Source organism: Mustela nivalis (genome assembly GCF_964662115.1).
Source record: "Mustela nivalis genome assembly, chromosome: 10".
Lineage (NCBI taxonomy): Eukaryota > Metazoa > Chordata > Mammalia > Carnivora > Mustelidae > Mustela > Mustela nivalis.
In genome coordinates this window covers 14,894,502-14,917,997 of record NC_139029.1, presented here as the reverse complement: position 1 = coordinate 14,917,997, position 23,496 = coordinate 14,894,502, and the positions used below count along the sequence as shown (strand labels likewise).

At 52.7% G+C, this 23,496-nt stretch overlaps 1 protein-coding gene and 1 long non-coding RNA gene across 2 annotated transcripts; both read left to right on the top strand.

Annotated features, from left to right (window-relative positions):
* Positions 1-5,510: 5,510 nt before the first annotated feature.
* LOC309841548 lies at positions 5,511-13,471 on the top strand. The gene is made up of 3 exons (XR_014299181.1): positions 5,511-5,591; positions 5,798-5,991; positions 13,147-13,471. It is a non-coding gene; the product is annotated as an uncharacterized lncRNA (long non-coding RNA).
* Positions 13,472-18,649: 5,178 nt separating this feature from the next.
* LOC309841534 (uncharacterized protein) lies at positions 18,650-22,080 on the top strand. Its single transcript, XM_082684636.1, has 2 exons — positions 18,650-19,262; positions 21,090-22,080. Exon 2 carries the CDS (start codon positions 21,162-21,164, stop codon positions 22,011-22,013), a length of 852 nt encoding a protein of 283 aa, XP_082540762.1. The 5' UTR covers positions 18,650-19,262; positions 21,090-21,161; the 3' UTR covers positions 22,014-22,080.
* Positions 22,081-23,496: the final 1,416 nt, after the last annotated feature.

Here is a 23,496-nt window from a genome sequence, read left to right as displayed (position 1 = left end):
TTGAGAGAGAAAGAGAGACTTAGACAAAAAGAGAAAGGGGTGGGGAAGAGGCCAGACACTGTAGGATCTTTTAGCAGGTCTGATAATAAAGACTCGGCTCTTTATTCTAAATATAAGGGGAAAGCCACAAGGCAGGGGGAGGCGAATAAGTAGGACAAGGACCTAGGATCTCGTTTCCACTTTCAAAGAAAATCTCTTTCTGGGCACTGCTGACTGTGGAGGATTATGGGGTCAGACGGAGGGGGGCCAACTGGAGCTATTTTGGTCACTGGACAAAGTAGGTGGGGCCTGGGATGGTGGAGTGAAAATGGAAGGACATGGGTGGGATCGGGGTATGTTTTGGAAATAGAGTCATGATTAGAGCCATGTCTGGGATCACCTCCATGAAGAATGCAGCACAGTGCCTGGCAGTGAATCAGTGAACTTAATTCACATTAATTTGCAGACAAGGGGCACCTGGGTGGCTCGGTTAGTTAAGCATTGGACTCTTTTTTAAGATTTTATTTATTTCTGTGTGTGTCAGAGAGAGAGAGAGCACAAGCAGGCAGAGAGGCAGGCAGAGGGAGAGGGAGAAGCAGGCTCCCCGCTGAGCAGAGAGCTGGAGGTGGGGTCCTATCCCAGGACCCGGGATCACGACCTGAGCAGAAGGCAGACCCCTAAGCAACTGGGCCATCCAGGCACCCCAAGCGTCAGACTCTTGATGGCGGCTCAGGTCATGATCTCAGTATGGTGAGATGGAACACTGCATCAGGCTCCGTGCTGAGCACATGGAGCCTGCTTGAGATTCCTCTCTTTCCCTCTCTCTACCCCTCCCCTCCCCACATGCTCTCTCTCTCTCTTTAAAAAAAAAAAAAAAAAAAAAATGTAGGGCGCCTGAGTGGCTCAATCAGTTGAGTGTCTGCTTTCAGCTCAGGTCATGATCCTGGGATCCTGGGGTTTTGGGGTCCTGGCGCCCAGCTCCCTGCTCAGCAGAGAGTCTGCTTCTCCCCTCCACCCCTCCCCCTTGCTCATACTCATTCTCACTTATGTGTGCTCTCTCTAACTCTCTCCTTCATAAATAAATACAATCTTTAAAAAAAAAAAATTGCAGGGTGCCTGGGTGGCTCAGTGGCTTAAGCCTCTGCCTTCACCTCGGGCCATGGTCTCAAGGTCCTGCAATCAAGCCCCACATTGGGCTCTCTGCTCAGTGGAGAGCCTGCTTCCCTCTCTCTCTCTCTCTCTGCCTGCCTCTCTGCCTACTTGTGACCTCTGTCTGTCAAATAAATAAATCAATAAATCTTCAAAAATAAAAAATATATATAAAAAATTGCAGAAAAGACTTAGCCCATCCTTACAGGCTGTTGGAAATAGTCCCCCAGCCAAGGACTAGCACTTAGTAGGTGCTCAGTAAATGTTTGCTGATTAGGGCAACCTGGCTCCCCAGACTTTCCTGAGTAATCCTTGACATTCCCCCCAGTGCCCTGTGCTCTAAGAAATGCCAGACTCCCTCCGGCTAGCATTCCTGACTCTGTGTGGATCCTTCATTTGGGGCCCCTACATTTTGGAAGCAGGGGAGGAGGGCAAACTCAGTGGCTGCGTGGATTCCTCAGGGCTGGAACGCCAGGCAGGAGCCGGGCAGGCTTTCTCTCAGGGGCGTGCCCCCTGCCCAGCAGCCTGGCCCCTGGAAGGAGTGTGGGAGCTTCGGGAGCAGCTGTGAAAATCCTTCAAACCTGGATAAAAATAGCCGTGGCCTCCCTTACCCCCTGCTCCCTATGGGCCTGGACATATTTGTTTGCTCAGCTTTGAAGCTCAGAGCCATTCCCCAGACCCTGAGCTGAAGAAGAAAAAGGGAAAGCAGAGGAGTGGGCAGGGGAGCAGGGAGGGGCAGCTCGGAGATGCCCAGATTCAGCCACAGAATGTCTGAGACTGAGCCTGCAAGGGGATCTGACCATTTTCTTCTCTTTTTTTTTCTGGGAGATGGGGACATTGAGACCCAGAGAACAGGAAGGCCTGGCTCAAAGCCTCTGGTTGGTCACTGCTTGGCCTGGCAGAGGGTCACCAACGGAGAAGGCCCACCTCCCCCAAGGCTTCGCACAATAAATGCCCAACCTCTGTCCAACTGGCTTTGAGCAATTCCCAACCCCTCAGTCGGCCCTGCAAACAGACAGACAACCACCCTAGCCCTCGGCTTGGTCCCCAGGGAGATGGGTCATAGCCCCCTACAATCCTTATCAGGGCATCTCCCCTTCAGGGCCCTGGGGACGCTCTCAGCTATGCGGCTGCTGGACTCCTGGAGGCTTCTGGTCTAGGAGCAGCCAGAACGAAATCCCAAAAGATGACCCTCCTCCTGACCCCCGGGAAGGGCCAGATCTCCTTAGATTAGGCCTTCACAAGCATATCCTGAATGGGAGGTGAACGCTTGGGCGTGTAGGAAAATATTTGGAGTTGGGAAGTAGGTCAGGGTAGGGTGTGTAGCTGGGGAGACTTTTTCTTAGGAGGAAGGTGTTTCCATTATTTCTCCACCTAATGGGGAATTCCATGAGGAGAACATGAAGTTCTCTTACTCATCTTTGAAGTCCTAGAAGGGGCCTGGCACATAGTAGGTACTCAATAACATGCACATTACCTTAAAAGAGGTAAAGAATGAATGAATGAAGCAAAAGGACTCTTCGAATGCCTGACTCATTCTACCCTGAAAGTGCAGTTGACCTTGACATTCGTGAAGAGCACAGCTGGAGGCCATTGGCTCTGTGTGTCCCAGAAATGCTCCGCAGCAGGGCTCAGATGGTGGTTCTGATGCTCGGCAGTCTAGAGGATATTAATAGCTATCCCACGACAATTGGGTCCACGAGAATGGAGCCCCATGAAGCAGGGGCTTTCGTCTGCTTTGTTTACCACTACGGGTTCAGCTCTCAGAACAGAACCCAGTGGGCATACAGCAAAGAATTAAAGATCAGACGGGATCAGAAAATAGGAGATCAAACATAGTTCAAATGATTCTTTCCTGCAGGACTTTTCAGAGCCTTTAAGGTACTAGTGTTAACTGTTAATCACACATAAGAAGTCCAGACTCTGGTGCCTTATCACCTTGTAGTTCCCCAGTGACCAGCCCCATCCCTCTAAGATGGGACAGCACAACCAGGATCAGGCAGGTGCCCCACGGCAACAGCGCCAAGAAGCCACCCCTGAGGGGACCCAGGGAAGGAATGGCATATAGGTGTCTCTCACCCCAGGGAAGCCACTGCCTCAGCTGGGACCCGAGAAGATGGCTCGGCAATTGCCTTGGTAAGGGGTGGGGAGCAGGGACAGCCTTCTTCCCACAGCCAGTGCCATGCCTTCCTGGGGCAGAGCAGGGGTGGGGTAGGAGAACCCCTGGCAGGGGAGACGAGGTGTGAAGCTCCCTCCCTCCCCTGCCCTGCGGCACATATACAAGCAACAAGTATCTGTGGAGCACATCCCGGACTCCAGGCACGGTCCCAGTCCCCAGCAATCCTTCTGCAAAGATGACAGGTTACCACCAGCCAGGGATAGCGTGGCTGCAGGAATTCACCATCAGCCAGGGGAAGCGTGGCTGCAGGAATTCAGAGTCAGTCCCAGTCCGCTGGATCCTCTCCATCCGCTCTCCGCCTAGCCCCACCCTGCCCCACTGGCTGCCTGATGGATGATGGGATCAGCAGACTCATTTGTCCTCTGGGCTTGGTTCAGTCACGGGAAGCCGCCAGCAGAGACCAAAAGACAGGAAGAGAGAGCAGTTGGGCTGTCTGTTTGCTAGCCCCCTTTTTTTCTTTCTTTCTTCTTCTTCTTCTTTTTTTTAAAATATTTTATTTATTTATTTGACAGACTGAGATCACAAGTAGGCAGAGAGGCAGGCAGTGAGAGAGGAAGGGAAGCAGGCTCCCTGCTGAGCAGAGCCCGATGTGGGGCTTGATTTCAGGGCTCTGAGATCATGCATGCCCTGAGCAGAGGCTTAACCCACTGAGCCAGCCAGGCGCCCCTGTTAGCTCCCTTTCTGCAGGGTCTCAGGTTTGCAGTGGCCGCACTCCTCCACCAAACGCCTTGGCTCCCAGCAGGATGCCTCCGTTTCGAGGGGCTCCTACCTCTAGGCTCCAAGAACCACCTCCTCCCTCTGCCCCTCAAGCCCAGGCCTGGTATCAGCCCCCCATTGTTGCCAACCTTGGGGAGCTTCACCGTCTCTTACTAGTTTCTCCAATGCTGCCGGCACTGTGATTAAATGTTCCTCTATTACCCCCTGGGCTTGACCTCTGTTCCTTCCCAGACCTTGGTTTGGTTGAATGTGATAGAGACCCCAAATAGCAGTGCATAAATTAAGCTAGAATCGTCCTCCCCTCTAAATGCAAAGTCCAAGTTCACATGGCAGCTTTGCTCAGTGAAGCCATTTGCTCTTTCCAGCTCGAGGTGCCTGGAGCGTGTGTTCATTCTCCAGGCATTCGTTATGGGTCCACTTGTGTCTCCCCCAGATTCCCATGTTCAAGTCCTAACCCCCAGTACCTCAGAATGTGACCTTATTTGGACATAAGGTCTTTGCCGATGCAATTAGCTAAAATGAGGTCATTTGGGTGGGCCCTACCCCGACATGACTTGTCCTTATAAAAGGGAAATTTGGACACCGAGACAGACAGCCACGGAGGGAAGACGGCCATCTACAAGCCAAGGAGAGGGCCCTGGAACAGATCCTTCCAACACGGTCTCAGAAGGAACCAACCCCACTGACATTTCGATTTCAGGCTTCCAGCACCTGAAACTCGGAGGATATGTTTCTATTGCTGGAACAGCCCCATGAGGAGACTCACGCGTGGGGCTCCTGCACCCCACCCACATTCCAGATACAGAAAGGGAAGGGAAAGGCTGCACTTTTCTCTTCAAGCACCCAACCTGGAATTTGCATACATCTCTTCTGACCAAGGTCAGAAATCAGCACTTGACCTCCCCTGACTACCCAGGAGCCTGGAAATGCCCTGTGCACAAGAAAAACATCTGTTATCATTAAAAAAAAAAAAAAAAAAAAGAGAAGGAATGGGTTTGGGGGGTAGCTATAGGTGCCTGGCACCAAATGCCGCAAACGCCTTCAGACGTGAGCAGCAAGAAGCTCTGTCCAAGGTAAACACTTAGGAAATGTATTCTTTACGGGACTTGACTTTGAGTCCAGAGGCAGGGGGAGCTCAGGGAGGTTACAGCAAGGCTGGGGTTCCTTCCGGTGGCTCCACCCTACACAGGCAGCTGGCTTCCTCCCCAGGCCGGAAGTCAGAGGCTGTCAGTGTCTGTCAGTATCAAGCCAGAAAACAGAAATCTCAATTTCACTGGCGGAATTGGTTACCCAGGGGAGGGCAGTGCAGAGAAGCCAACAGGGAAGGTGGAGAATCCCAGAGATTAGCCAAGCTACTCTTAGGATGGAGGAATAGAGGACGGGGATGCTTGTTAGCAGGAGTGCAGGAGTCAGAGCCGCCCAGCTAAAGCTGGCCCCAGCCCAGGCCTGTCTAGCATAAGCCATGGAGGAGGTATAGGGAGACCCTGACTTCTCTCCTTCTCCAGCCCACCTGTCTCCCACTAGTGCCCTCCGCTGGCTGAACCCAGCTGGAAACCAGCCATCACAGGTACTGGGGAAATCCATCCCGTGGGAGCAGATCTCCCCATTCCCCCCTGTTCAACCTCAACACTGAGAAATAAAGCCAAGGCTGGAAGAGAAGGGGAGGGATGGAACTGGAGGCCTCTGTAGGGCAGGCACCTCAGAGCAACAGGGGCCTTGGAAGGGTTCTCAACAAGAGAGCAGCATAATCCAGTGTTTGTTTGCAAACTCTAGGTCTTGTTGAGTGGAAAAGAGTCTAAAGAAGTACCAGGAAACCTTCTGAGAGACTAGCTGGGATTCTACAGGGGCCCGGGGAACCAGGATGGGGGCCACGGAGAAGCAGATGGCCAAGGACATGGGAAGTGCTCAAGAAAGATGGAGCCTGCGACTCACGGGAGAACCACGCGGGACAAGCACAAATATGCCAGGTGACCCACTTCGGTGTCCCAGATACACAGACGCTACACGGGGCTTGCCCAGGGCAGATACTCACTCAGTGCCTCCGGTGTGCAGAGACAGCCACCTTGTGTGCGTGTACACACACACACACACACACACACTCAGCAGGGCCGCACCCGCTCTGGCTTGTTCTCATCTGCCTGCCGGCCGCCCTTCACATAGGATACACCCCTGAAGACTACATTTTCTTAGAAGGCTTTCAGCCACAGGTAACAGAGGACTCCATTCAGAGCGACCCAACAGGCACCTGGGTGGCGCAGTCGGTTAAGCTTCTGATTCTCGGTTTTGGCTCAGGTCAGGATCTCAGGGTGGGGAGATCGAGCCCCACATCAGGCTCTTTGCTGGTGTGCAGCCTGCTGAAGATTCTCTCTCCCCTAACTAAATCAATTAATTAATTAAACAAAGTGACTTAAAGGTAGGGCTTTTCTCACCTCACCGGAAAGGGTGGTGGGTGGCCACTCACCACTGGCCCAGAGATGACACAGAGGACCCAGGCTCTTACAACCTTGCCGTCTGAGGCACCTGGGTGGCTCAGATGGTTAAGCATCTGCCTTCAGCCCAGGTCATGATCTCAGGGTCCTGGGATTGAGTCCTGTATCAGGCTCCCTGCTCAGTGGGGAGCCTGCTTCCCCCCTCTCTCTCTGCCTGCCTCTGCCTACCTGTGATCTCTCTGTGTCGAATGAATAAATAAAATCTTAAAACACACACACAAACACCCTTGCTCTTTACTAACCTCAACCGGCCTCCCCCCTGGGGCCGCCTCCTTCATTGTCCTGGGAGCAGACCCTGAGACAAGGATCTGGGTGCGGCTAGTTGATTTGGGAGGGGATCCTGAGAAGCGTGTGCAGGAAGCCGGGAAGTGAGACAGGGAAGGGAAGGAAGCCTAGACAAGGTGTGGTGGCAGACAACTGGGGCCCGATCCCACAGGGAACTCTGCCAGCCGATGCCTAGAGTTGCCCAATCCGCAGGGGAGAAGCCCACTCGTGGGTCTTTCTGCTCGTGTCCCCAGACAGGGGATGTGTGCACGGGTTTAGGTTATCCACATGCACAGCTCCACCATGCCTGGGGCCGGGCGTGTGCAAGCACATGCTCAGAGTATGTACACACACACACACCAGAGCACACACGTATGTGATTCACATACACGCTAGAGAGTTACACTACCTCCCTATTAAACATCTGGGCCTTAATTGGACAAAATACCATAGAATCAGTGGCTTCAACAGCAAATATTTATTTCTGAGTTCTGGAGGCTGGAAAGCCCAAGATCAAGGTGAGAGCAGGTCCAGGGTCATGGTTTCGGAGGGCCATCTTCTCGCATCCACACGTGGCAGGAAGCTGCCACGTGCCCTCTTGTGAGAGCACCAAACCCATTCACGAGCTTTCCACCTTCTGATAGCATCGTACTGGGAGGGCAGGATTTCAACAGATGAATTTGGGGGAGACACAAAGGTTCAGCTTATAACCACCTCTCACTGCTTCTTACTCTGGTCTGTGGCTTGGGCTGGGCAAAGGCTAGACCATGAACTATTTCTGATAAAAAGCCCACCCTTAAGAGCCCCATCTAAGGTAGAATTACGGAAGGGAAGTGAGGGGAACCATGGCAAGCCGGGTTTCTCCAGCCCAGGCTGTAATCTCTCAAGTTACCAGCAGGCGGTGCCCAAGAGCCATGATCGTGTTTCTGAGGGTTTTTTGTTTTTTTGTTTTTTTGGCTTTTGGCTTTTGGTTTTTTATTGTGTTTTGTGTGTGTGTGTGTTTTTCCTAGTAGGTTTCCTGGTTTGTGGAAGGGTGTGTTTGTCTCTGGGTGTGTTTGAGGGAGAAGAGAGTTCTCAGGAGCTGGTCATGGAAGTAGAGCTGAGTGTGATGGATGCCGTCACCCCCAGTGCTAGGGACGCATCCCTAGCCCTGGCCCGGTCTTGGTGCTTATTTCATGTTAGATGAATAGCTGAGTCCATGGGTGGCTGGGAGAAGAGAGAGAAGGATGACTCAGGAGAAAAAGGTGAAGAGGAGAATCAGGAAGAAGGGGGAAAAGCAGACAGAGGACGGTGCCTCGGGGTAAGAGAAACACTAAGAAGGTAGGCGGGGGAGTCAGGGGTGGTGAGGGAAGGGGTGCAGTGCCTACCTTGGTGCTTTGGCCTGAAATGTCTCTTCTCCCAGAGGCCCCCCACGCTGCCCACCACCGTGCTCCCCGTCTTTTCAGGTCAGCTGGGGTTGGCACCATCTTCAGGAAGGCCTCCCTGGGCCCTCAGTGGCGATCTGTCCCTCTTGCCTTTATGCTCCCACGGCTCTGGGACATGCTACCTGGGACCTCTCTGTTCTGGTAAAAATACGGGTGGTGGAGCCAGACAGACCCAGGCGCGGTTTGAATTCAAGCTCCACCACCGCTGTGTGACCTTGGCCAAGAGACCTAAACACTGCACCTCCATTTCCTCAGCCAGGGTAACACCAGTTGCTCCCTCACAGGGTTTTAGAGAGCATTTAAGTCAAAAAAACACTTCGCACAGGCCTTGGCATACAGGAAGCATCGAACAGAAGGGGGCAATGATTATTCTTGCCTTCTAGAGAGTCCCGACCTCAAATGACCTGCCTTGCTGTCAAGGTGTCTGCGTTGACTTGGGTCCAGAAAATACTGTCATCAGGGGTGCCTGGGTGGCTCGGTGGGTTAAAGCCCCTGCCTTCTGCTCGGGTCATGATCCCGGGGTCCTGGGATTGAGCCCCACATCTGGCTCTCTGCTCTGCAGGGAGCCTGCTTCCCTTTCTCTCTTTCTCTCTGCCTGCCTCTCTGCCTACTTGTGATTTCTGTCAAATAAATAAATAAAATCTTAAAAAAAAAATACTGTCATCAAAATGAATGGTGAGCACCCCTGGTTAATGCATGTGAACTCTCTGAAACGCTCATCTCTGCTTAATTCATTTTTTCACATGTGCAAGATTATCTGTTACAGTGTCACTCGAAATGAAACATAACTGGAAACAACCTGAATGCATATGACAGGAGAGCGCATGAATTGTGGGCTATTTGCAGAGTGCGTTACTAAAGAGTGAAAATGCTGGGAACGAGAGCAGCATGTATCCACATGGAGAGATCTCAGAGGCGCTTCATTGAATAAAAAAAGCAAATTACAGAATAATGCATTCAGTATCCCGTAATATATATAGCATTTGAAAAGATGCAAAGCGATGATATGCCATATGGCGACGCGTGGGAACAGAATAAACAGGAAGAACACTGATCATCGGAGATCGGGATGGTGGCACCCTCTCAGAAGGGGGGGGGGGGGACAGGGTTGGCAAGGTCTCCACGTGGCTGCCACTGTATCTGTAAGTTTATTTTTGAATTCCTTGAATATGGTATGAGACATTCTCTGTTTCGATCTTCACAGCAGCCCTGAGCATGAACTATGCCAAAGAGGCTCGGGGAGGCGAGGTAAAGTGCCCATGCCTACTCAGCTTCCTGGAGACAACGGTGGGAATTGAACCCAGATCTCCTGACAGAGCTGCCCTCTCTGCCAATGGAGGGCTTGTTTTTACTGAACTGCTGGCAGTGACATCAAGAACAAAAATTGCCAAGGAGCTCAATAGAGAGCTAAACTCTGCTAGGCTAGGCAAGGGGAGTGGTCTCTGGCCCACTGGGCTCAGGGCTTGGCTCATGCCTGGTAAGGGCTTGAGCCCAGGCCAACCTAGGAGAGGTTTCCCACTTTTCTGTCTTTCCTGGTGCTCTTGTGATTGGGTCAGAGCTCAGAGCTCAAACCAGCCTTGGGTAGGGTCTCTTTAGTAGGAGGTAGAAGCCTCCTAGTCCCCCGTGAACTGATTTTCCTCCTGCTCCCACAGTCTTCCCCACTTGCCACCAGCACAAGCCACCCAGGCACGAGGCAGGAGGATCACCACCAAGGAGGATCACCACCTCTAGTCCTGAGGACACTCCGGGATGCCTAACCAGGACCTCAACCACAGACTCCAAACCCTTGGGGGCAGAGACATTCCAGCTTTTCTAAGACATGGCCTGGCATTCATTCATTCTGTTCTTTGCTTCCTCCCTCTCTCTCTCTTCCTCCGTTCCTCCCTCCCTCTCTCTCTCTTCCTCTTTTCCTCCCTCCCCTCCCCACTCTCTCCCTGCCTTCTGAAAACCTACTAGGTACTAGGGCCTGTGCCGGTCACTAGAAGACCGGGTTGAGAGACAGCCCCTCATCTTTCCAGGGACTCAGTGTCTGCATGGGAGGTCAGATGTATGAACACAGAAGCACCTAATAGACATTCAGTATATGTTTGGATCCAAGTAAGTAAGATTGGTTCCTGGCCCAGAGAAGGGCAGGGACCGGCTCAGGTCCCACGTGGTGTATCTGACACCGGGGCCCCAGGACTCCAGACACAGTCGAGGCTCTTTCCACTGCATCCCAGCCTGCTGTGTGTTTGTTTGCTTTTCGAGTAGATGATTGTGAAATATTTCAAGTAAACAAAATTTTCAAGAATGGTATCAAGGCAGGGTGCCTGGTGGACTCAGTCTGTGGGGCCCATGACCCTTGATCTTGGGGTGGTAAGTTTAAGCCCCGTGTTGGGGGTGGAGATTACTTTAAAAAATAACTAAATAATAATAATAATAATAATAATAAAACGGGTTACCTGGGTGGCTCAGTCATTAAGCGTCTGCCTTTAGCTCAGGACAAGATCCCAGGGTCCAGGGATCGAGTTCCACATCAGGCTCCTTGCTGGGCGGGGAAGCCTGCTTCTCCCTCTCCCACTCCCCCTGCTTGTGTTCCCTCTCTTGCTGTCTCTCTCTCTCTGTCAAATACATAAATAAAATCTAAGAAAGAAAGAAAGAAAGAAAGAAAGAAAGAAAGAAAGAAAGAAAGAAAGAAAGAAAGAAAAACACCACATCCCTCAGGAACCCACCATCAGGCTTCATCATATCTTCCTGTGACCGCTGCCTCCTCCCCAGCCGGATCAGTGCTCTCCTTGCTTCCTGGAACATGTTTCTTTTGCAGGGCCCATGTATAAGCATCATCAAACAGAGTCTGTGAGGTGTTTTGGCACCAGCTAACCCTCTGAGGATACCTGCTGAGTATCCAACAATTCGATTCACTTCTGGCACTTTTTCTTTTTAAAGATTTTATTTATTTATTTGACAGAGATCACAAGTAGGCAGAGAGGCAGGCATGGCTTCTCTGCTCAGCAGAGACCCCAATGCGGGGCTTGATCCCAGGACCCTGAGATCATGACCTGAGCCGAAGGCAGAGGCTTTAACCCACTGAGCCACCCAGGTGCCACACTTCTGGCACTTTCTATCTGGTAGTAGCACCAGATCCCACCAGTGAAAGGGCTCTCTCTGTTCCATATGACCGTCCCCACGTCAGGCACAACCCCACCACCCCTTCCCCTGCTTTGATAATTTGCTAGAATGTCTTGCTGCACTTAGAAATACACTGTGTGTATTTCAATGTGTTTTTTGTTTGTTTGTTTGTTTGCTTGCTTAAAGATTTTATTTATCTGTTTGTCAGGGAAAGAGAGTGCGCACAAGCAGGGGGAAGTGGCAGGCAGAGGGAGAAGCAGGCTCTCTGCTGAGCAGGGAGCCCTACACAGGGCTCGATCCCACGACCTTGGGTTCATGACCTCAGCCGAAGGCAGACGCCCAATGGCTTGAGCCACCCAGGGCGTCCCAAACACTACTCACATTTATCAATTTTATCATATAAAGACTCAGAGGAACAGCCAGACAAAAAGCTCCATAGGGTGCCCAATGTAAAGACTCGAAGATGCCATTCACGGGAACAGCAGGTCTGGAATGGCTGATAATAATAAAACAGGTTACCTGGGTGGCTCAGTCGTTAAGTGTCTGCCTTTAGCTCAGGTCAAGATCCCAGGGTCCAGGGATCAAGCTCCACTTCCGGCTCCCTGCTGGGCAGGGAAGCCTGCACAGACTTCAGCAGCCCCTTCTCCTTCTCCAGTCAGGTAAACTGAGGCTCAGAACATGCAGCAAGTTGGTTTTTTGTTTTTTTTTTTTTTTTTAGATTATTTATTTATTTATTTGACAGACAGAGATCACAAGCAGGCAGAGAGAGAGGAGAAAGCAGGCTCCCCGCTAAGCAGAGCCTGATGCGGGGTTCGATCCCAGGACCCTGAGATCATGACCAGAGCCGAAGGCAGAGGCTTAACCCACTGAGCCACCCGGGCGCCCCCATGAAGCAAGTTAATAACACAGCTGGGCCTAGAACCCAGTTTCCTCGTCTGTCATATAATGAACAGCCAGTATTTGTTGAGTTGGCAACATACCGGGGATCGACCTCGTGGGGCCAGTGTTCTTGTTATCCCCCGTCTACAGACGAGGAGTCTGAGGCCCAGATGAGGGAAGGAAGCCGCCCGGCGTCTCAGAGTTGGTACCTCACCAGGAAATTGCTCTCCGGGAACATGAGGCTTTTACCTTCCTCCGTAATTGAAGGGATTGAAGTCATCTCAAGCATATTTATAGGAAGCAAGACATTGTCAGCAGTTGCTTCCGCGTCTCAGTGGGGGCAGGGGGAGGGAAACCCCTTCATATGGAAGGTGACCTCCCCCCCACCCCAGCTGAGAATCAAGGGAGCCGTTTTGTGGAGTACGCAAGAGCCAGAAATGTCAACCCTGCCACCAGCAGGCCAAGGGGGTAGGGGCCCCCACATGGGGGGAGGGGAGGAGGGGGAGATGGGGGAGGGTGTCCCAGGGTGTCATGGCGGGAGGCCGGAGCCTGAGGCCAGAGGAGGGTGAGAGATGTGAATGGAGTCATCACCATTTGTTCCAGGTGGGCAGCTTTTCATCCCGGGCTGGATTGTCCCCCTTCTGTCACCCTGCACCGTTAGGAGAGTCTGTCACACACAGCCGCTGCATGTCTGTGGGGGCTGGGGGCACAGATGAGGAGGGAATGGTGGTCATGGTGGCCAGGTGAGGGGGGAGCCCCTGAGAAAAGGTGACGGACACAGAAGGCAGGGCAGCAAGGGAGGGGGGCTCTGAGAACTCATCCAGAAGCAGGGACCCAGAGTGAGTGGTGACGAGAAACAGCAACAGCCCCTTGGACTTCCTCAGAAAGAGCAGGAAAGGCTCCACCTTCCCACAGCTCCTGGAATGGAGGTTGGAGCCGTCTTATCTGGCTATTACAGGAAAAGCTCCCCCACAAGGCTGGAGGGCTTGGAGGTGTACCTGTTCCCTGTGGAAAATGCTCAGCACGGCGTCTCCCCTGGCAAAGCCAGGATGGCCCGGTGGCAGCAGGTACAGCGGTTGGAGGGCGGAGAGCACCCAGACTGCGGGGCTTCCTGACCTTGCCCGTGTTCCTTCAGGTGAATTACTTTACCTCCGCCCTTCAGCTTCTCATCTGAAGAACGCAGGTGCTAGTCCTACCTCAGAAGGCTGGAGGGAGGGATACATGAGCAACTGCGTGTAAAACACTTAGCACAGTATCGTAGCCACTTGTCCAGACAGACAGAACCGGTAAGAAGAAATCCAGGGGTGCCTGGGTGTCTCAGTGCGTTGAGACCCTGCCTTCGGCTCAAGTCATGGTCTCAGGGTCCTGGGATCGAGACCCGCATTGGGCTCTCTGCTCAGCGGGGAGCCTGCTTCCCCTTCTCTCTCTGCCTGCCTCTGTCCCTACTTACGATCTCTCTTTCTGTCAAATAAATAAATAAAATCTTAAAAAAGAAGAAGAAATACAGAGATGTCTTAGCCTGTGTTCGGGTTATAATACCAAAGGACCACAGACCAGAGGGCTCAAAGGAACCACCATTTATTTCTCACCGTGCTGAAGGCTGGGAGTCTGAGAGCAAGGCATTGGCAGCCTCTGTGTCTGGTCGGAGCTCACTCCCTGAGGCGCACAGCACTTTCTTGCTGTGTCTTCACATGGCAGAAGGGGAGGGATGCTCTCTAGGGCACTAACCCTGTGAGGGCTTCGCTCTCAGGACCTAGTCACCTCCCAAAGACCCCACCTTCAAACACCACCACATGGGGTGTTAGGCGTCAACATACAAATTTTGGGGGAGGAGCACCTGGGTGGCTCAGTGGGTTAAGCCTCTGCCTTTGGCTCAGGTCATGATCTCAGGGTCCTGGGATCGAGTCCTGCATTGGGCTCTCTGCTCAGCAGGGAGCCTGCTTCCCCCTCTCTCTCTGCCTGCCTCTCTGCCTACTTATGATCTCTGTCTGCCAAATAAATAAATTAAATCTTAAGAAAAAATGAATTTTGGGGGAACTCATACTTTTAGTCTGTAGGTATGTAAATATATGTAAATATATATCTCTATGAAGAAATTTGTTATTAGGTATTGGCTCATGCAATTATGGAAGTTAAGACGCAGGCAAGCAGGTGGTGCGGTTCAAAGGCCTGAGAACCAGACAGCCAGTCGTGTAGATGTCATTCCAGGTCTGAAGGTGTAAGGACCAGGACTGATGGATTCCCAGCCCAACGCGGGCTGTCAGAGAACAAATTCAAGCTTTTTGGTTCTCTTCTGACCTTTGACAAGTTGGATAATGCTGGCCCACGCTGGGGTCTGCCTCCCTCAGCCGACCAATTCAAATACTCACTTCTTCCAGAAACACCTTCACAGACACACCCAGCACTAAGGTTTAACCAGCCACGTAGGCACCCAGCCAAGTTGATACAGAAGTTTACACACAGCAGCTGGGACACAGTATGCACTAGACACAGACAGGCCATTATGATCATGGTTTTATAGCTAAGGAAACAGAAGTTTCGAAAGGTTCAGTCCCTGGGCCACAGTCGCGCAGCCGGGATGGATGATGATAGGCTGGTAGGCTGGGTCTCAGAAAGGAAATACAGGGGCGCCTGGGTGGCTCAGTGGGTTAAGGCCTCTGCCTTCAGCTCAGGTCATGATCCCAGGGTCCTGGGATCGAGCCCCACATCGGGCTCTCTGCTCAGCGGGGAGCCCGCTTCCTCCTCTCTCTCTGCCTGCCTCTCTGCCTACTTGTGATCTCTGTCTGTCAAATAAATAAATAAAATCTTAAAAAAAAAAAAAAAAAAGAAAAGAAAGGAAATACACACAAAGAAATACATCTGATGTGTTGCTTTGCCAATCCCCGTGATGTGAGTACTCCCCCAACGCTGATTTCAAGCTACCAGCGGTTTAACAACCCGATCCCCAAATTCTGGAATACTTAAAAGATCGGCTCTGTGAGTCAGTCCCAGCTGACCCCAGCATGCCCATGCTGTGCCCCCGGGCCTCCAGCACACGAGGGCATGTCACAAACATTAACCCGTCCTGCACGCCAGTCAGTCTACAAGGACCCTTCCTGCCCATTTTACAGAACAGCAGATTGAGGTACAGAGAAGTTCAAATGCTTCCCCGAGGTCACGGCATGAGCCAGTTACTTGCTGACCTCCTCCCTACATCTTCTTCCAGCAAGGTGGTCGATAAACCCACACGTGAACATCATCTCCACTGCCACCCATCCCTTAGAGGGAATTTCCCAGGTCCCGTGAAGACAGGAGCCCCGTCCGCTCCCACCTTGGCTGCTCTTCCCCCAAATCCTTAAGGTGGCATGGCGAGAGGGAAGTTCTTGTTGACTGGGGCTCCTGCCAAGCCACACCTGCCCCGATGATTCTGAGCTTGAATCTGTCTCGGCTTGTACCTGCCACATGTGGGCCTGGGGAAAGCTGTTTTGGCAGCTGGAGGAAGAGGGCCTTCAGGGTGTCTGGGGGTGACTCACTGTGCTTGGGTGGGTAAAAGGCTGTAGCTAAGGGGAGGGCCAGAACCCAGCCCAAGAAAGATTTTCAGCCCTGCAGGCAAGCTGGTCCCATGCCAGGTAAGGGCTCAGGTGAGTCACACTGCTAATAGTGGCCTGAGGCTGGGCACAGACATCCTCCAGGCGGGGTGGGACAGCCAAGAAAGTTTCACGGCCCTTGGCTCTACCTGTCCCCTGGACTGACGTGGGGGTCTCCCGCCAGCCGCTGCTGAGATCACACTCGGAGCTGCCAACCTTCGCTTGCTCCTTATTTTTGACACTTTTGGGAGCCACGTGACAGAAAGGACATGGGAACACATCCCTCTTGCCATCTCAGGCCCCGGGGAGAAGGGTAACTTCTGAGTGACAGGTGGGGGTGTCAGAGGCGGGGGGGTGGGGTGGTTAATCAGCAGCAGATGTGTAAATGGGGCAGGGTCCTAAGGTCTCGGAGAAGGAGGCTGTTTCCTCCGTTCTGGGAGAACCCAGAGAAATGAGATGCCCTCCGACTCCTCATGCCTGGGGTAGAGTAAGCGCCCCTGATGGATATGGTGGGACACAAGAGGGGAAGGGAGGAGCTGCTGGGGTGGAAGATGGGGGATGGGAGGGAGATGGAGGGGCAAGGGGTGAAGGAAAGCGCAGCTGGTTTGGTAATGGAGCTCAGGAGCCAAGGCTGGAGCCGGATTCGGTGGGGCAAGGGTGGGGACAGCTGCGGCTGGAGACTGTGCAGGGCACCCACCCAGGTCATTCTGAGACCTTGGCATTTATTCCGGCAGTGCTAGGGAGGGAGAGGCACCGGGCTTGCTGGGGGATGGGGGCAGGGCTACAGCTGCCCATCAGCCTGAGTCTCCAGGCTGGGCCCCTCCCAACACCATCCAGTTCCCAGGGTCGCTTACTGGGTTGTCACTGAGTGAGAGGAGTGGCTCCCCCTCTGGATAGAGCTAGAACACCAGGTTCCAATTCTGATTGCTGGGTGAACTTGGGTAAGTCTCTTGCCCTTTCCGTGTCTCAATTACGCCATTGGGGAAACCAATACCTACCCCTTAGGGGCGCTGTAAGGATCATGTGAGAGGGTAGAAGGTCCTGGAGCCCAGCAGGTGCCCCACCCATGTCAGTTTCTTGGGGATGGGGCTGGGCAAGAGGTAGGGCAGGCAGCTTCCCTATACCCCCCTCCTGGGGGCCTCAGGGTTAGAGTCAGCTGGACCCTAACTAGCCAACCTGACTCAAGACCGTCCCTGAAAGCCCAGGATCCGAGGACAGATCCTCCCCTCCCCCAACCCAGGGAGAGGACTTTTAGTCTCTTTGACTCCACTTTGGCTCCACAGGCCTCTGTGGCCCCCAGAATAGCTAGAGATCCTCTGGAGTTGGGGAGGCCAGAGAGGGACAGTCTTGATCTTCTGGGACGTAGCCTGGCTTTCTGGGAAGATGGAGGAATAACACATTCCTCCTAAAATAATTGTCCTGGGGCTATTTCCAGAGGTTCTTAGTGCCCAGGCCAGAAATGGCCAGTGATCTCGATGTCTGGGTACCTTCAGGACAAATGGCACAGAGGCCCAGCCCTCTCGCTGGCTGCCTGCCTGCCTGTCCGGCCCCCAGCCCAGAGCAGATCCAGGCCAGGCTGAGGCACCACAAGGGAACTGTTACCACTGCTCCCCTGGTCCGCTGAGTTCCCCCACACCTCTCTTCTACCTCCTTGGGGGGCCCTCTGATCCCTCCTCTTGGCTCCCTGTTTCAGCATGACAACCATCCTACCCCAGGGCAAAAAGGCTCCATGGCTTTGGGCTCAGGAGGACCCACACAGGGCCTTCCATGTTACAGAATGTGACGGTCCTGGGTCTGATCATTCAGGAATATCCGATTAAACCCAGACCCTCTCCAGATCGACATGCCTGCGCTCTTCAAACACAACCAGATCTCGGAAGACAAAGAAGGGCTTGAAGAGCTCCTCTGGGTTGAAGGACACCAAAGACACCTGAGAACGAAGCTATGCATGCTCCTGGCTTGAGGCTTGCATGGGAAGAAGAGTGGCCACGAAGAACGTCCGAGGGGCAACTGGTGAAATGTAGGTATGGACCGTGTAGTAGATGATCATTCCCTCCCATGACCAAATGTCCTGTATTTGGTCATTGTAGCGTGGAAGCATGAGAAGATGTCCGGGATGTCCCTTGGTCCTCGGTGTAGGGACGACATCGTACCCGGACCTCACAGATGTGCTCTGTTCTTCTCCTGGCCCTGCGACCTCTGCGGAGATCGTGTTCTGCCAGATCCTGGGTCAGGCCATGAAGCATTCGAGCTCGATCCTCCTCTTTGTTGTTATTGGTGAGGGGGATACCAGAGCCGTGCTCTTATATCTTGTACCTGCCATTGTTCAATCCAGATGAAGTCTTGGGTAGGAGTAATAGCCCAGAATTCTGGAATGAACGGGGTCCCTGAGATCCGTACAAGTTCTACTCAATGCTTGTAGATTACAGCAAACTAAACATTTAGGTCCAGACTTCTCAATGAAATGTTTCACTATAAAGCTGCTTAGAAGGAAGGTCTTCCGGGAAACATCCGCACAACTTTCCACTCATCCAGGAAATACTTCCCCTCTACATGCGTGAAATCATGTTGAGGTATCGTGTTGGGGTTTACACTGATTAATAAATATCTAAAACTTAAAAAAAAAAAAACAAGAAAAAAAAGTCCCTGTTCGCTGAGCGTGTAGGAGATTCATGTCTGAGTGTTCAGGGCTAAAAGATGCTGTTTTCTGCAACTTCCTCTCAAAATAATAAAAATTCTGTGTGTGCGTGTGTGCGTGTGCGTGTGTGTGTAGTGATAAACGTGGCAAGAGTGTTAATGATTCATGGATTTGGATAAGGACTACATGGGAGTTCGTTGTCTTGTGAGTTTTCAGGAAGTTTGAAAAATTATCAAAATAGAAAGTAAAACCGTATTTTTAATATTTGAGAGAAGGACAAGATGGAGGGAGGCTTTTCTTGGCAAATCTGTCCTGAGTGTCCCCCAGGGACCAGGGCTGGGTGGAGGGCACGGAGCTTCTGAGATTTGCTGGCTGAAGACTCCTCGGGCTCTAGCCAGAGCCCGCTGTGTAGGAGACACTCTACACCGGGTCGCTGACCTCGGCGGGAAAGGAGAGATCAAGCATTTATACTCAAGAATGGGTCGCTTGAAGTGGCGGCACTCTGGGGAGACTCAGTAAACGTTTGCTGAGCCAGTGAGAAAAGAGAAGTGACGGATGCCGACCATGGCCAAGCAGAGCTGTATCAGGACCAGCACAGAAATTCCTGACTCTCAACACCAGAAAAACAACAAGGAACGCTGGAAAACATCCACCCCAGCCCCGTTGTAAAAATAGGGCCCATCTGTCCTGGAGGGCTTAGAGTGATGCGGGCCCGGAGGCAGGGGCCTGGCCAGGATGACCTCTGGAGGCCCCTCCCAGCTCTAGGATTCCATGACTCTATGACATGGCCAGCAGTCTGGAGTGGCGGCATGAAGGTATGCCCCGTGGAGAGCAACAGGAGGGCTAAGTCATCTACCTCCTAAAGACAGAGTAAGCGTGGGAGAGGGCCCTGATGTCAGATGGGGCCTAGCCAGCCAGGGAGGGAAGGGTGGGGCCCTGTGGGGGGGGGTCAGCCCTCAGTCACCTCCAATGTTTCCGGAGGAGGAGACAGGGTGGGGTTGGACCTGGAAGGAAAGAGGGAAGGGTCTGTACATTCCACTGGATTCAGACCCGTAAGATAGGGGCAGCTGAGGGCCGTGGGCCAGAAGAGGGGCAGGCAGCTGTTTTCTGGGTGGGACAGACTGGAATACTGCTCTGTTCTCACGAGGCAGAAGTGGAAAATGAGCAGCAAAAGCTGGCAGTACTGGGGTAAAGAAACCAGAGGCTTCCTTCTGGTTGGGGGGAGGAGAGAATCGGGGAACTGAGGGACAGTGGGGACAAGGAAGGGAAGACTCCACTGGCCTTGGCTGGGACAGAAGATGGGGTTAAATGGACTGAGCAGCTTCTTGGCCTGAGTAGGCCTTAGTCTCAGTGAAGCACCCACATTCGGACCACAAGGAGTAAGAATCCCAATGCCCCTTCCTCTTGGAGTATAGATGAGGAGGACCCCCCCACCCAATGCCAAAAAGCGTCAAGACCAGAAATCCTGGAAGGCTGTGACCTTACAAGTGGGCCCCCATTGGTAGACTTGTCATACTACCTGCCCCCCCCTTCTCACATGGGATTTCTAAAGTCAGAATCAACGTAGCTATGGGGTTTAACAAGCATCCCTGTCCATCTGGTTCTCCCCATGAGCGCCCCCATCCAACAAGCAGAGCAGGTGTAGGGAGAACTTTTCCTTAAGAGACTGTAAGGGGGGGGCGCCTGGGTGGCTCAGTGGGTTAAGCCGCTGCCTTCGGCTCAGGTCATGATCTCAGGGTCCTGGGATCGAGTCCCATATCGGGCTCTCTGCTCAGCAGGGAGACTGCTTCCTCCTCTCTCTCTCTCTCTGCCTGCCTCTCTGCCTACTTGTGATCTCTCTCTGTCAAATAAATAAATAAAATATTTAAAAAAAAAAAAAAAAAAAAAAAAAAAAAAGAGACTGTAAGGGGAGCCAAGTCACCCCGACACAGCACAGTCTTTCAGAGGTCACCAGACACACCCAAGATAGTACCTTGCCCCCACCACTCACAAGCCATGGAATCTGAAGCAAGTCATTTCACCTCTCTGAGATTGAGTTTCCCCACCTGTCAACCAGGAATAGAATAATGACCACTTTCTTGATTTGTAGCAACCATTCCATGCAAGACACAAGCCCAGGGCCAGGCACCGAGAGAGTAGCTATAGTATTTCATCACTTTCCGGATACATTTCTTTCTTTCTTTCTTTCTTTCTTTCTTTCTTTCTTTCTTTCTTTCTTTCTTTCTTTCTTTCTTTCTTTTTTCCTTTCTTTCTTTTTTTTTCTTCTTCTTTTTTTTTTTTTTCTAGTATCAGGTGTGTTGTGCTGTTGGTGATTAGCAACTTAATATTACCTGGAAAGACGGTGTCTCCCTCTCTCGGTGCTTGGAATTTCCCCATTAGAGATTCAGTTCTTGGCTTTCGTGGTCTTCTGGAGTCCTTGCTTAAAAGGCAAATCGGAATTTCAGAATATGGGCAAGAGCTAAATGAACAAGCAGACGGCCCCACTTTTCCCTAAGGGTTCTCTGGTCTCATTAGTTCTCAGGGCCTTGCCTTCTGAAGATTAGGATGTCTGTTTTTTGATTTAAAAATCCCTGGGCCCGGGAGGGGAAGGAAGAGTGGGCGAAGGGTGGTGTTGGGGAGGCAGAGGAAACACAGGCGAGAAAGCCTGCAGGGAAGGGGCAGGGAGCCGAGCGGAGCTGACCCAGCTGTCTTCACCAGGCCCAGGTAGCCAGGTTCCACGTGAGCTCATAGCAGGTCAACGCCACAAAGCTCATTTGCCCAGCAGCGGAGATGATGTCTGGACGCCTGGTGAGCCGTTCCAACACTTCCAGACGCCTGAGCCATGCCAACAACCTGTCCTCCTCAGCCCAGACTCCAGGCTGGCCCCACAGCCCCGCCGTGACCCCGGCCAACAGTCTCAAACGCCCCCGCACACCGTGTGGCTCGGAGTTCAGCAGGTGCAGCAGCCCCTCTGAGCAGTCTGACAGCCCCGGCTCCCCCAGGCTTCCATTGAGGAAAATCTGCATGGGCCGCCCCTACAACTCCAAGTGTGTAGAGACCAGCCACCTCGCGAACCGCCCCAAGGTGTCCAGGAGGCCCGCTTGCCGCGGCAGCCCCGGCTGCCTGCTCTGTACGGATCGCCCCTCGGGCCCCTATAGCCCCACCTTCCTGGACCAACTCATCAAAGGCATCAACTACCTTGACAGATCCACCAATGCCATCTATACCCACTGCCCCAAGTCATCCCTGAGCCTGCCAAGGCTTGCAGCCAGCTACCTGGAGCGCGCCGCCAACTCCATCCACTTGGACAGCCCAGACCACTCCTTCCCCCGCAGTTACTCCACCCCCGTCACCAGCGTGGCTGCCTCCAACCCCTGCACCAGCACGAGCATGGTGCCGTCCACCAGGGGTGTCAACACCCTGCGGTGCTTGGATGACTCTGCCAATACCAGCTACCCACGCCGGCTTCAGAGCCGGAGACTCGCGCCTGAGCTGCCCCAGAGGCCGGGCACAAAGCTGCCCGAGCTGCCCTTGTTCAGCAGTGGGATCTTTTCCTTAGGCCGTCTGCCCAAGTTCTGGGAGGCAATCCGCTCGGGCTGGAGAGCCCCTGAGCCCATCTCCAAACCCTGTAGCTGGTGGTAACATCGACCGTGAAATGCGTACACGTCCATCAGGCCGCAGTTGTAGAAAATAAATTGTGGCAACATGCTCCTTCCATGGCTCTGCTGGGGGTCGGGGTGCGGAAACCTGTTTAGATCGGATGTTAGAAACTCAAGGAGGATTTACAGAGCCAGGAGGGTAGAAGTTAACGGGTGAACGGGGCTGGGTGAAGAGGAAATACTTGTTCTAAACCCAGCTCTCTGACGGGTTGTTGCTTTTTCAAGAGAAGCCAGGAATCTCATTTTTAGATGCTAACAACAAATTCAAAAATGTCATAGCGCTCTGTAGGCCGAAGAAAAATCCTGGCAGGTGGGATGTAAAACCCACGGGCCTCGGTTTGGAATCTCTGGTTTAGGTCTTGAGTGGGTCAGTGGGGAGTTTCCCCATGGGAAGAGAGAGACTAGCTCTCGCCCAGCTCTGTGGCCAAACAGAGAAAGTGGGAAGCCTGATTGTCCCTACCATGACGTCACCGTGGCTGTCCCAGGAGAGGAGGAAGGAAGGGGTTATGGAACCCTTCAGGACTGTCGGTTGGTGTTGATTTCAGCACTGCCCAATGTGAGTAGAAATGATGATGATGGATAATTACAGCAGAACTTCCTACAGCACTAACGATGCAACAGTCACTGTTCTAAATGCTTTTCATATATTCCTCTAAGGATATGGTTTTAATGACCAAGGATTAGGGTGGATGTAAGGAAACACTTTAGGATGGCAAATGGGAGAGTCAGCCAGGGATGGTTGCCCCTAGAGAGACTGCCCTTCCTGGGAAATCTCTGAAAAATGGTTCTATCCAGGCCAGAGGGCTGGAAGGTGGCCCTTCCAGTGAGGAGGTCCCAGGTCCCAGGTTTCTCGCAGCACATGTCTGAGAAAATGTTCCCTGGGCTACCAAGGGCTCCAAACCTTCAGAGACTGGACTGATTTGGGTGCTGAGAAGTCAGGCCACAAGGCATCCAGTGCTCCACCATCCCCCTGGCTAAGGCACGGTGGAGACTGGAATTCTAGCCTGGTTCTACCACTAGCCTACTGAGGGACCTTGGGTATATCACTTTCTCTCCCCAGGCCTGTTTTTCCTTCTGTAAATGAGTAGCGTAGTTTTGAGGGGGCTCCAAGAAGCCCAGACTCTGATATTTCTGAGTCTGTCCTCCTAGACCCAAGCCAGGCCTGGGCTGAGAATCGAGAGTGTCCCCCACCCTCTTGGCCCTCAAGAACTCCTGAGTCCTGAGCCAGCTTCCCATTTCAGGCCTCAGGGCAATTTCTGTGTGGCTCTGAACTTCAGGCCCAGGCCCTTCTTCTCAGAGCTTTCCTGTCTCCTTGGAAATATGAGGGCCAATGGCAGGTCAGAGCGTGGAATGGGGCTGACCTTGAAATAATGCAGAACCTGCAGTTCCCCAAGATTCCATGACTCTTGGACAGAGTGGCCTGCTCTCGCCCAGCTCTGTGGCCAAACAGAGAAAGTGGGAAGCCT

What these genes read in the sequence shown, in the direction of transcription:
- LOC309841534 (XM_082684636.1), top strand. Translation starts at nt 21,162, where the DNA reads ATGATGTCTGGACGCCTGGTGAGCCGTTCCAACACTTCCAGACGCCTG.